This window comes from Sinocyclocheilus grahami, unplaced genomic scaffold (genome assembly GCF_001515645.1).
Source record: "Sinocyclocheilus grahami isolate Dianchi unplaced genomic scaffold, SAMN03320097.WGS_v1.1 scaffold615.1, whole genome shotgun sequence".
NCBI lineage: Eukaryota > Metazoa > Chordata > Actinopteri > Cypriniformes > Cyprinidae > Sinocyclocheilus > Sinocyclocheilus grahami.
Window position 1 is genome coordinate 165214 of NW_015505794.1, and position 13229 is coordinate 178442.

The window sequence follows — 13229 nt, forward strand, 5'->3', positions numbered from 1 at the left end:
TTATTTGGCCTTCCGAAAGTAGATGTATTTAGGAATCTTTAAGATTACTTCTGGAATAGCCTTCCTGATACCGTTCGGGGTTCAGACCACTCTCTCTGTTTAAATCTAGATTAAAGACACATCTCTTTGGCCAAGCATTCAAATAATGCATCAAATAATGATCTTTAAAACAGGATCATATGACCCCTTTGATGCACCTTTGAGGGTACCTCATGAAAAATAAACATGGTGTTACATAAGTACTAATATGTATTATTATTATTATTACCATGGTAAATTTGTGGTTACTGCAGTTTTACTACAAATACTGTGGTAAACTGTGGTTACTGTAATAAAACCATTGTTAATTTTTGTAAAAGGCTGCCAGGCTGTTGTACCCTTAAAGGTGAAACTTTAGCATATTTCTTCCTGACAGATTTATTAACAGCAATTACAGAACATAACACAATCCATTTGAACTTTTAACAACCAGTTTAAATAAATGTACTTGCACGAACTAGCCAATTTAAAATAAATATTACATGTACACAAAAGTTTGGGGTCAGTAAGATTTTGTAATATATATTTTTTAAGTCTCATGCTCACCAAGGCTGCACTTATTTAAAACAAAACCAAAAAAAACGTAAAAGCAGCAATATTGTTAAATATAGCAATTAAAAATAACTATTTTCTATTTTAATATATTTTAAAATGTAATTTAAAATGCATCTGTGATCAAAGCTGAATTTTCAGCATCATTACTCCAGTCTTCAGTGTCCTTCGGAAATAATTCTAATATCATTTGCTGCTCAAGAAACGTTTATTATTATTGCTGCTTCATATTTGTGGAAACCGTGATGCATTTTTCAGAATTAATTTTATATATAGTAACAATGTTATGTAGGCTAACGTAATGTAATAATGTGGCAATGGTTTCTACTTATGCTTCTGATGCTTTTGGGAAACGCAGCCCTATTTGAACAAACACTGTGAGCCATGCGTCAGCAGCGAACGCTGTCTGTGATTGGTTGGTTCTGTCTTTCAGCATTTGCGTGTGTTCCCATGAGCAGGAGAAGTGGTTCTATCCTACACAATTATTCGCTAATATAGTCTATTTTTCCACGTAGAAGCTTATTTCATGCACCGAATTTCTTGATAAATAAATAAAATCAATGGTTAAAATGCACTTTAGAATCGATATTTTGATGTGAGGGTCCATCTTTCCGATACAACATCAGTAGCCTATCGAAAGTATCGATACTTAAAGTCCCCATGAAATCAATAAAGTTTTTTGGGTGTTAGTATCAATGTGTTAGTCTGAAGGTTATTTATAAGGCAGTGTGCTCCAAAACAGTGACAAAATTCGCATTTAGAAGATATAAGCATTCAAAGCTTGCAGTTCGTCACTTCCGCCAAAACGGCTCAACGCAAACTTTCTGTCCAATCAAATGCTCTCTAGAATCCGAAGCGCCCGCCCCTGAAAAATGATGCGTAGAAAAAAAACCTTTGGCTGTCTAAGTGAGTTTGATTCATACATTGATGGTTCGAGTTGTTAATTACATGATGCAGTGAGCAGTTTAGCACCGGTTAATGATTTAATGCACGAGCACTGCTGTAGTTTATATAACAACACTCTCCAACAGCAGAATGGTTCTTTTATTTCTTTTAAGTCTAATTCCTAGTCATAATAGAATGATATCTTAGTTTTACCGGCAATATACAGTTTGCGATTGCATTTTATATCACAGAGTCTAGCGACATACAGCGAAAAAGTCGCTGGCAGTGTGAACGGGGCTTGAGTCGTAGCTGGGCACCGCAGAGAGACGCCGAATGGCGCCGACAGTGTGCGTACTCTCATAGAAAACAATGTGTTCACATTTTAAAGACATGGCGCGGCGCGGCGCTGCGCTTCTCGTCCGGTGTGCGACCCCATTCATCAGGGGACCTTAAAGGATCGATCCGCCCATCCCTATTCGAAAGCACCCATCACCAGTTGGAAGTAGGTTTGTTCATTGTCTAATGTCGTCTCATTGATAAACAAATACGACATGATAAATGGTAATTTCGATGCAAATACTTGCCACCACCCTTCTGTCAAACATTGTTTTAAATTCAATGGTATTTCAGGTTTGAGCAGATGTATACAGAAACTAGAAGTTTATACTCTGTCTTAAATCCCTCTTTTCAACACAAATCTTGTTTATTGCTGCTTGCAGACAATCACAGTTATTGCAGAGTTTGTGAGACTTTTCTTTACAGCAGCTTCCAGCAGGCTGTAGTGGGCAGTGTAGGGTGAAGTCAGCAAAACTGGCACTTTTGGTAAACTGTATTAAATACACAGTATCTCCCACTATGTTTTTTGAAGGATTATGGGTTGTTGAGATTCAAAAATGCTAAGTACCCATTTTTTCTTCAGGCTTTTTCGGGTAAATTGGGACACTGAATTTGGTAAAGTGGGACACAAATTTTTACCAAGTTTGTGCTTACAAAATACAAAATTTCCTACAGCAGGACACTGTACAAATAATCTTTTTCAATAGAAATTTAAAAGAATAACTTTATAAAAATAAACATACTAGTGGATTGTGTTTTTGATTGTGAATTCATAAACACATCATTTATAGAATTAAAACACTTCAACCGAAGCATATATTTAAAGAATTATTGATGCAGTCCAACAGAAGTTCAAATATAAACAATTAAAGGCACAATATGTACGATTTTTTTATTAAAATATCCAAAAACCGCTAGAGCAGTGTTATATATTTTGCTGACTTGTGTAGCCTACTTACATTATCCCAAATCTTTAGAAGAATGTTTAAATCCAGAGAAATAAGCAATTTTAACTAGTGACACGGAGCGTGTCCATTGTGTCGCCTGCCAATGACGTCATAACCCCTCGATTTCCGGTTTTGTTTTGTAGAAAACATGGAAACACCAAAGATGCTTTAATATGTTCTGGGTTTTATTAGACCGATGACGACTGCACAGAGCAGCATTATAACAGAACTTTCAAATGTATCTAGTATGATAAAACAGCGCTGCTTTTTCCCCACATACACACGACCGGAAGGAGCGGAAGCGGTCGACTGTGGCATAATAAAAGCTCTGCTGCTTTCGAGCCGTGTGTCGCGCTCGTTCAGCGGCCTTGTTTCACTTCGACGGCTTTCAGCCTCACTCTGCTTCTTTCTACTACGTTAATAAATCATTAGCTCATCCATGAACATGATTTCTGCTCGAGTCCCGTCGGCAGGGCTGGACTGGGACAAAAAATCGGCCCTGGCATTTTTTCAAAAAAACATTATTATTATTATGTTGAAAACAGCTGAGTATTTTTTTCAGGTTTCTTTGATGAATAGAAAGTTCAGAAGAACAGCATTTATCTGAAATAGACTTTTTTTGTAACATTATAAATGTCTTTGTCGTCACTTTTGATCAATTTAAAGCATCCTTGCTAAATAAAAATATTAATTTCTATAATTTCCCCCAAAGAACTCCAAGCTTTTGAATGGTATATCTATAATGTTACAAAAGCTTTTTATTTTCAGATAAATGCAGATCTTTGGATCTTTCTTACTGTTCAAAACATTTTGACTGGTAATGTATGTAGCCTATGTATCACACTCATATCACATTGGATAAGAATAAAACGTCAGGTCCGACGTCAATATCGTGTCTTTTTTCATTTAAATCTAGCTTTATTCGCATTGGCCCATGGAAACCTCTATGAACACACTTGACTTGACTTGGCCAAAAAATCGCGGGGGACGAATTTACGTTTTAAATTCCCTATCAAGCACTTTACCAATTCAACTACTCTCTTCTTCTCCTCCTGCCTGGCTCTTTGGCCCGCATCACTCACTGCAGAGCAAGCATGTTCTTGATAAAGCTGCTGTGAAAATGTGGGAAAAGCCGACGAGGAAGAAGTTGGGGTGAAGCGATCTTTATATAGGTGCTAGGCGGAGCAAAATACTTCATCGCTCCATCTATAGCGCATTGTGATTGGATGTTTACACTGTCAATACAGGAGACAAACCAATGGGCCACTGGCTGCTCGCTGTCCCTGCGTGATGGTCCTCGGCAAAATAAAACAGAAAAACTTCTGTCGGCCCCACCGGGAAAATGCCCGGTATGCCCGATTACCAATCCAGCCCTGCCCGTCGGATTGCATCAGCTGTGGGGATGAAGACGACAACTCCCATGATTCCACACTCAGTCACTCAAACTACGCCTTTGCCTCTTTGTTTATTTTGAATACGTTCCCTCTAGCGGCGCGTATTATATAAAACTTGTTCATATATTCACAAATTTCTGTCCTTTTTTTTCTTTCCCTGTCTTCTGCCTACAGTGTTTTTTTTCTGTAAACCAAAACAATTTCTCACATTAAGCAATGTATTATCTTTTAATTTATAGGATGTCCCACTTTAGCTGAATGCTACTGTCCCAATTTATCTAACATGTTCAGGTACATTAGGACAGTAAAAAAACTTGATACTTTTAAAAAAGAGAATAAAGAAACTTGCACATAATTGCATAAAATTGAATGATCACATGAACATGTTCTAATACACATTTTTAATGTATATTGAAATACTGTTTGTATTAGAAATCAAACCTTAACGATTTTATAGACAAACTATGTACAGGCACTTATCATTTGACTAATCAAATTTTGATATTCAATGAAGTACTGTTATTATAACATTTCAAGACCACCCATTATTACCAGTATTTTTTTTAAGGAGCACTACACCAAAAGCTTATTTGTCCCATTTTAACTGATGTCCCACTTTTGCTGACTTCACCCTATTTAAAATACCAATATAACCTTCTCTTGGCATCATGCTGATAAAGGTCAGAAAGGCTGATAGGTCTCAATAAGAAACAAAAACCAGGTCTAGTTTGATTAGAAATAAATATTTTATTATAAAGAATCCTGCAAACATAAATAGTTTCATTTTTGGTTACATGAACAAGGTGTGACCTGCTGTTATGAAAAGATGTAATACCTCCCACACTCTGTTGACACCACAGGAAAAAAGTGGTGCAGTTTTACAGAAAAGAAATAAGTAGAATATACAACAGCTGTCACTGTGGACTTTGGCAGACTGTGCACACAGGTATTTGTGCATATATTTATTTATTTACATAAAAGAAATATGACCATGTATGAATAAAATAGTGGAGCGTGTTTTCATTTAATTTTAAGACATTTGATCTCAATCTAGGGACATATATTAAAGAGATAAACCCCAAACAATTTGCTGTTCATTTATTCAACCTTAGACCATCCATGATATGGGTGACTTTTTTCTTCTTCAGTAGAACAGTAAAGAAGGTTTTTAGCTGAAACCAAGGTTCTTGGTGATTCATAAAATGCAACACCTACCATCACTTGAGAGCCAAAAAAATAAATAAAATACAGGCATCACAAAATTAATACGTCACTCCTACTGATATATTGAGATCTTATAAAGCAAAACAATGCCGGCTTGTGCAAGATTGCCCTTAGGCAAAAAGGGTTTGTTTCTATGCGTTTCAAATAACCGATTCACCAGTTTGTTTACGGTATTAATTTTGTGTTGCATATGCCTTATATTTCTCTCTCTCTCTCTCGCTCAAGTTGAGAAAAGCAAGCAATGTATGATGAACATGAATGGAGTTTGCTTCATTATCAGTGCAACCCTCACCTACACACAGAAACAACTAGAAGGAGGCAACAGAAAAAAATGACGGGTCACGCCCTGTATTGTATTCATATGCTCAAGTAACATGCATAAACATTTCTAGAAACTTTTTTTAACAACGCAATGAAGTGTGTAAAAATTGGGCCCCGGTGATAAACAATTACAACATGATAAATAGATAAAACAGTCATTTCCAATAATAATCGCAGAATTACCAGCTTCATTCTTTTGGATATCAGGTTATTTAACCGGACGGATCTTTGACTGAACAGCCTGGGTATTTGTGTTGAATGTACTGAAACTTACCCTGTAGAAGAGAGGAATGTTGTCAAACAGGTAAGGGTAGGCAAAGGCAAGAATTCGCAACACCTTACTCAGCCGTGGGCTCTGTCTCTCCGAGAATCTGACAGAGAGAGAGAGAAAGACATTTTTATGTTCATTTATGATAACATCAGTTTCAGTGCCGGTGGTGAGGTTATGTAATTGTTAGTAGCAGTTAAGAGAGGCTGATTATTCATAATCCCAAAAACACATAGCCACCTCATTAACAAAAATAGGTGGAAGTGTTTTGTGTTAATAATATTATAAAGCATTTTAATGGGTTAAAAGGCGGATAAAGAAAGCATATTAGTGAGTGCTAGAGGATTCTGACACATTACCTTTCATCAATGCCATGGTTATAGTGAAGGAATGGTATGCCAAGCCTTAACAAAAAAGTGGAAAAGGAAAATAATATTGAACTATAAAACTGCCATGTCATGTTTATATAACAAGCCTTGTATTTCACACACTTACTGTAGCACAGACTGAATTTATAACATGTCTTTATTTAAAATGTAGCATGCAGGATTTTCTTTCTTGATGCTGTTTGCGTCAGTGTTGAGGAGTTCGTGGGAACGCTAACTTAACTACATTTTTTAGTAGCAAGCTATTTTTATAGTAGTTTACTTTTTCCAGTAACACTCATCCAATGAACGGCGATGAGCAAATTATATATTCCTAATAACTGATAAGAAGGAATAGTGAAACACTCTCGCCTAAATGGTCATCTGTCTCAGACTGATTTATTCTAGTAAATCAGTTCATCCCAAATGGTCCTCTCTCTTTAATATGTATGCATACTTCCCTACTTTATAGTATGCAAAAAATACAGTATTTCAAAAGAGTAGTACAGAATTCACAGTATTTGTAAAACTGTAGACAAAACATACCCGGTTGACTTATTGCAAGATTCTGAAGTGTGTCTGTTGGACGCTTTATTATCCCATGAGGCCATGGGAGAGGACATGTGAATGGCAATGAAGGGATGCAACTGATGCTGGTAGGTTACATGACAAATGTACTACGTCCGGATTACATACTACACACATTCATACTATCTAGAACATACTTTTTTTAAAGTATGCAAGTACTTATTCAAACGAAGTACCTACTCAGAGAGTATGCAATTTTGGATGTAGCCAGCTTTGAAAAAGTGAAGCATTGTAATTAATTTAGTGATCCGGACAAATTATGTAAATTAACAGATTGACAAAAATGATTCAGAATGAATCTCTGTAATGTAGCTACTGTTTTCGATGTACGTAAATTATGTTATGTAAATTAGGGTGTTTTCGTATATTTAGTATAGATTTGCCTGTTTAAGTTTGATATTTTCACCCAAATTGATCTTGTTCCACATACTTACATACAGTACTCACTCACCAGAACTACATAACCCTGCAATAATTTTTGCAACCTGCATCTGTGTTATCAGTATAGTGGTGTGTTAGCAAGGAGGATTATAGAATGAGATGGAGCCTTACCTGGAGTAGCAGGCCATGCAGGTTGAGAGGATGGTGTTTAGTACAGCTGCAGGGATGTAGTATGCATGAAATGTGCTGTTCAGCCATGCGTCAGGAAAAACATATGCAGAGTAGCTGATCGCTGAACCTGCATCAACATGCAATCAGTCACATGAATACAACTTAATGCTGTGTGGAGGATTTGGTCATGACGTGTGGAAGCGTGTCCATTTGTGGCATACGGTAAGTCTTTAAGAGATGCACAATATATCGGTACCATACTGGTTATTATCATTTAAAATGTAATTTATTCCTGTGATGGCAAAGCTGAATTTTCAGCAGTCAATATTCTTCAGTGTCACATGATCCTTCAGAAATCATTCTAATATGCTGATTTGGTACTAAGTTAATATTGGTGCTCAATTATTAAAAATGGTTCTTAATATTATCAAAGTTGAAAACTTTATTTTTTTAATGATTCTTTGATGAATAGAAGATTATTCGAACAGCATTTATTTGAAATAGATTTTTTTTGTTACTGTACATTATACATGTCTTTAGTGTCACTTTTGATACATTTTTGATCAATTTCTTTCTTTCTTTCTTTTTCTTTCTTTCTTTAAATCATACAGTTTCCACAACAACAACAAGAAACAATAATTACAAGAAAATATTATTTGTAAGAAAATGTAATAAAACTAAGAAAATACAATTTGAGCACCAAATCAGCATATTAGAATGGTTCTTGAAGGATCATGTGACACTGAAGACTGGAGTAATGACTGCTGAAAATTCAGCTTGACCTTCGCAGGAATAAATTACATTCCAAAATGTATTCAAATAGAAAACAGTTATTTTAAATTGTAATAATGCTGTTTTTACTGTACAGTAAAAAACATTCCAAACTTTTGGCTATTTTTATATTTGGATTACCTTTACCATCTAAAGCACATTTAAAGTTAATCTTAAAATACTATAATAATTTCATAACACTGTTAAAAATGTCTGAAAATAAATATCTATTTTCCATACTCAGCATTATAGCGTTGTGATGCCTAAATTCACTTGTATCATATAAAATGGATGATTTTTAGGTTTTAGTATTTTATTTTCAATTTATTTACACAAAACATAGTTTTCATTTTAATTATAAATTTACTAGTTATTGGCCAACATTTTAAATACTGATCAGCTTATGTGTGTTGGACAGAATTCTATTGCCATAGCATCCCTAGAAATAATATAGAGCATTGTGACATATCTGTATTTGCATTAATTGTGCAAGAATTCCATTGTGTCTGTTAAATATTGCCGTACAGAACTTTGAACCCTGAACTTTGTCTTTATAGCCATATTTTCTATAACAAGCCAAGGAACTGATACACTCTTAAAAATAAAGCTGCTTAAAAGGTCCTTCATAGCGATGCAATAGAAGAACCATTTTTGGTTCCACAAAGAACCATTCAGTTAAAGATTCTTTAAAGAACCATCTCTTTCTTACCTTTTTATAATCTGAAGAACCTTCTTTCGCCACAAAGAACCTTTAGTGAAACAGAAAGGTTCTTCAGATGTTAAAGGTTCTTTACGGAACCATTTAGACAAAAAAAGGCTCTTCTATGGCATCGTGAAGCACCTTTATTTTTAAGAGTGTAGTGTTGAAGTGAATATGCCTGTGTGTTCCTCTCTTACCGAGGCTGTACAGGCTGAGTGCCCCATAGTCAAAGAAGTAGCAGATATGGCGAGCGCGGGTAGACATGGTGCTGAAGGTGTGGGCGCAGCTGGAGGCCAATGGATACACACAGCAGGAGAACAAGAAGACCAGCAGAGGCCATGTGTTTGCATCACACCATGCATCCTCCATCAACAACACCGTCATCAACTTCCAGAGAAAATACCTGATGGAGAAAGAGAGAGGGATGAGATGATGACAGATAATGATGTTGACACAGCACTGCAATGCTGCAACTCACAACAAACTATTTATACAGTGAAACAATAAATCCATGAAGTTTTCTCTTGCTGGAAACAACATTATACGCATGAGACTTAAAAATATACATTTTTCATCTCATGACTCTTTCCATTCTTTTCCACAGAAAGGCTAGAAGGACAATTGCTTGCATAGTTTCTACACATAGTAGCTACAGAATCTAAGTGAATATGTTTTACTGTGGAAATCAGAAACAAAAAAAAGATTAGGCAATAATAAATTGAATTCAAATGTTGAACCTGCCTAGACTCACTCTCGCAGAGTTTGTTACTATAGGGATGTATCTGATAGGAGGACATAGAAACAAACAGAAGTGCATGAACACACACACACACACACACACACACACAGATCGCACAAATCAGTCTTATCAGTCTAGGTTTCTATAGGTCTAGTTTAATCTCTACAGAGCACCTGTAAGGCTGGTTTCTATGCTGTACGGTATGTACAGTAAAGATAAGAATTAATACAGATGGTAGAGTTTTTAAAGGAGATTTTCCAAAGACATCTTACTGTATATTTGTGGTTTCCACCCCTGCAGACTAGCTATATATTTATTATAAAAACACACAAATTCCCTGGGTTTGCTATTTCTATGGGAACATAACATCTACTACTTACAAAGAGCATCTTAGATTTAGCAATGTCAGCCTTGCCCTAAAAATATGTGGCATTTAGAGTTGTTTTATTAAATCTAGTCTTTAAATCTCCGATTTTTGAGTGATGAATCACGTTTATAGGTCTGATTTACTCTTGCTTGCTTTAGAGGGATCAGTGAGTTTAATATAACCAAACATTAACACAGAGTCAGGTTACAGATTCCAAGTTTTGTCCTATTGATTTACTGTCGGTTGACTGTGTATTTAACCACTGTGTGGGATCAGAGGATGCGGTGTACTTTAAACAGACGAGTAATGGAAAAATGTTTTTGCAATGAACTGTAAATTTACATTTAATCAATTAGAATATCAAACAGTAGTCAATACTTGCAACAGTGAGTTATGCTAGAGTAGTATGCAATTTATGCAGAACACTAAAGAAAAACAGAAGAGATGAAAGTTATTAAAAAAACATTAATAAAACAAGCTTTTATAGTATATGTTTATTATAGCTTTTCTATTATATATATATATATATATATATATATATATATATATGCATGTACTGTATGCATAGATACATTTACTATTTAAAAAGTATGTGTGTGACTTAAAACACAGGCTTGTTGTAAAGCACTGGTTCATAGTTAATAAAAATAAATAAAACCCTATAATATTACAATAAAGATGAAATACCATTCAAAAAATACCATTCTCCTGCCTGTAGGGACAAGTGTTGCAAATGAGCTTCGGCTACAAGCACTATGGTACATGCATGGGATGACTGTTGTTTCATTTTCATCTATGTTTATTGTATCTGTCCCTAACAAATAAAAAAAAGAAGAAAAAAAAAGCCAAATACAAGTTAAAGAAGTAAAGTTGACATGAGTGACTCTCCAACATGTTTACGTCTGGAGGACGCTCTGGTGAGAATCACACTAGGAGCTCACTAACAGTGATAGCAGACCTTCTGTCATCATCCAGCAAGGTGAACTCTCCTGGGAGCGGCTCAGCTGGTGAGGGACATAACAATCCACTGTGGAGATTCTCAAGTCAAACTACTGTAGGTCTCAGCACACCATACACACACAATCAGTCTAAATACTGTTGCCATGAAACCCAGGGCCATTGTGCTGTTAAAGTTGTGTGAGTTCGCATACTATCGTCTGTGAGTTATAAGATAACTAAATTGATTGTAAAAGCCATACTGAGAAAGTGTCAAAAGCATAGAGATATGCATACAGAGAGCAAGCATGAGAGATAAACAGTGAGAGAGATTGTGCAAAAGAACTACAGTTTCAATGTACCAGGTTGGTAGAAAGTGAGTCCAGACATTGAGGGTCTCATTGGTGAGCTGAAAGAGACTCAACACACAGTCTGTGGCCGAACTACGAGGGTGTCGATATCCAGAGATGATACTGTCCTCGTGAAATGCCTACCATGGAAAAAAAGTCACACAAACCCCTCATTTAATAAAGACAGCAAAGAAGTTCTCTCCACAGGCAAGCTAGCAAAATAATGCAAAGCATTAATATGAAAATGTTTGGGTACCTTCAAACTGTTTCACATCAGGTTGCATAGTTATAAGAGGGTAAAGAAAAAAATCAAGTGATTCTTGACTTCCTACCATCAATTTTACTATACCAAGAATACCTTAAACAACAACAGTTAAAATCACATCTGTTTGTTGTGGTAGTTTTGTGTTTGTTAAATGAATGAACTTACTTTGGGCACTTGGTGCACAGTGAAGACACGCTGAAGTTTGATAAGGCTGAACATGTTCCCCAGATGAACGGCCCTCAGTGCCTGACTCAGGAGAGAGAGGCTAAACATACATCAACACACCGGCAGGTACAGAGAGACAAATGCATATACAGACACTCTCCCACTCCACCTGATCAGAGACCGGCTCGGTTAGCCCTGCCCTTTTCATCACACCTACAGACATCAACCTCCATCATAAACACACACACACCTACAGCGCTGAATACACACCTGAAACAAACACACACACACACACCCAACACACCGGCTAGGTGAGAATGCTCACAGGAGTTTCAATCCGAAAATTCATATGAATGCACACAACAGATTTGCTGATACGTTTCCATATACACTGCCATTTAAAAGTCTGTGGTCAGAAAGAGTTTCCTACAAAAACATTAAGCAGCACAACTGTTTTTAACATGGATAATAAGAAGAAATGTTTCTTTAACGGCAAAATAGGCATTTTAGAATAATTTCTGAAGGATCATGTGACACTGAAGACTGGCTGCTGAAATTCAGTTTTGGAATAAATTACATACACTGAAATAGATATTGTATATCAATAGAAATTGTAATAATATTTCACAATATTGTGGCTTTACTGCATTTTCAGCATGAAACGTCTTTAAAAAACATTTTACTGATACCAAACATTTGAAGGGTAATGTGTACTGTATGTAGCCTATGTAAAATCAATTTAAGGACAAATGCAAATATTTAAGAATTATGTAAGCAAATACTGATTGAAAGTATTTAGAAAATCTTATTTCCCCTTTTTGCACCTAACACTCTCTGCAGGTTAAATAGGTTTCTCTGAGCATTTTCAACACAAGTGTAACACTGTTCGACTTAAGCAGAAAAAATATATATATAGTATATTTGAAACACAGGATTGCCCCATTATATCTCTGCAGAAAACTTCTGGGACAGACCCCACTTGCTCATTCAGGGTGGGGTGTTTAAGGCAATTTCAGAAAGTGTAGGTGAAGTTGTGTAATTAATGGAGGGTGTGAAATGACATATATTTACAATGTTAATCCATAACATGCTAAAACATAGCCGTTACCATTCTCCTGCCTGTATTAATACAATGACAACGCAGAAACACTATTTCTATTCAAGAACACGTATCTTAAGCAAACTGTAACCATTGGTAGTGAATTTATTACCTCTTGGCAGAAATGAGATGCATGTTGGCAGGGAAAGCTAAAAGCAACATGACTTAGAATGAAAAAAAGGATAACAATAAAAAGCAAGAGAGAGAAAAATGACACTTCATTAACAGTATCAGAATCATTAACATCCTAAATGTATTTCCTTTAGTGTGACATTTCTGACACCCTTCAATAATAATGCAATTACAACAAATTAAGTGTGATTTTTAGACAACAGTGATACATAATCTATTAATTATGTGTGATAT

At 35.8% G+C, this 13229-nt stretch overlaps 1 protein-coding gene across 1 annotated transcript; it reads right to left on the reverse strand.

Annotated features, from left to right (window-relative positions):
• Positions 1 to 5597: 5597 nt before the first annotated feature.
• On the reverse strand, positions 5598 to 11900 carry LOC107557694 (membrane progestin receptor gamma-B-like). The gene is made up of 7 exons (XM_016241196.1): positions 11765 to 11900; positions 11347 to 11474; positions 9140 to 9345; positions 7472 to 7598; positions 6326 to 6370; positions 5973 to 6069; positions 5598 to 5669 (listed from the first exon to the last, which is right to left on the reverse strand). The coding sequence occupies exons 1-7, from the start codon at positions 11870 to 11872 to the stop codon at positions 5598 to 5600; spliced, it is 783 nt and encodes a 260-aa protein (XP_016096682.1). The 5' UTR covers positions 11873 to 11900.
• Between the last annotated feature and the right edge of the window lie 1329 nt (positions 11901 to 13229).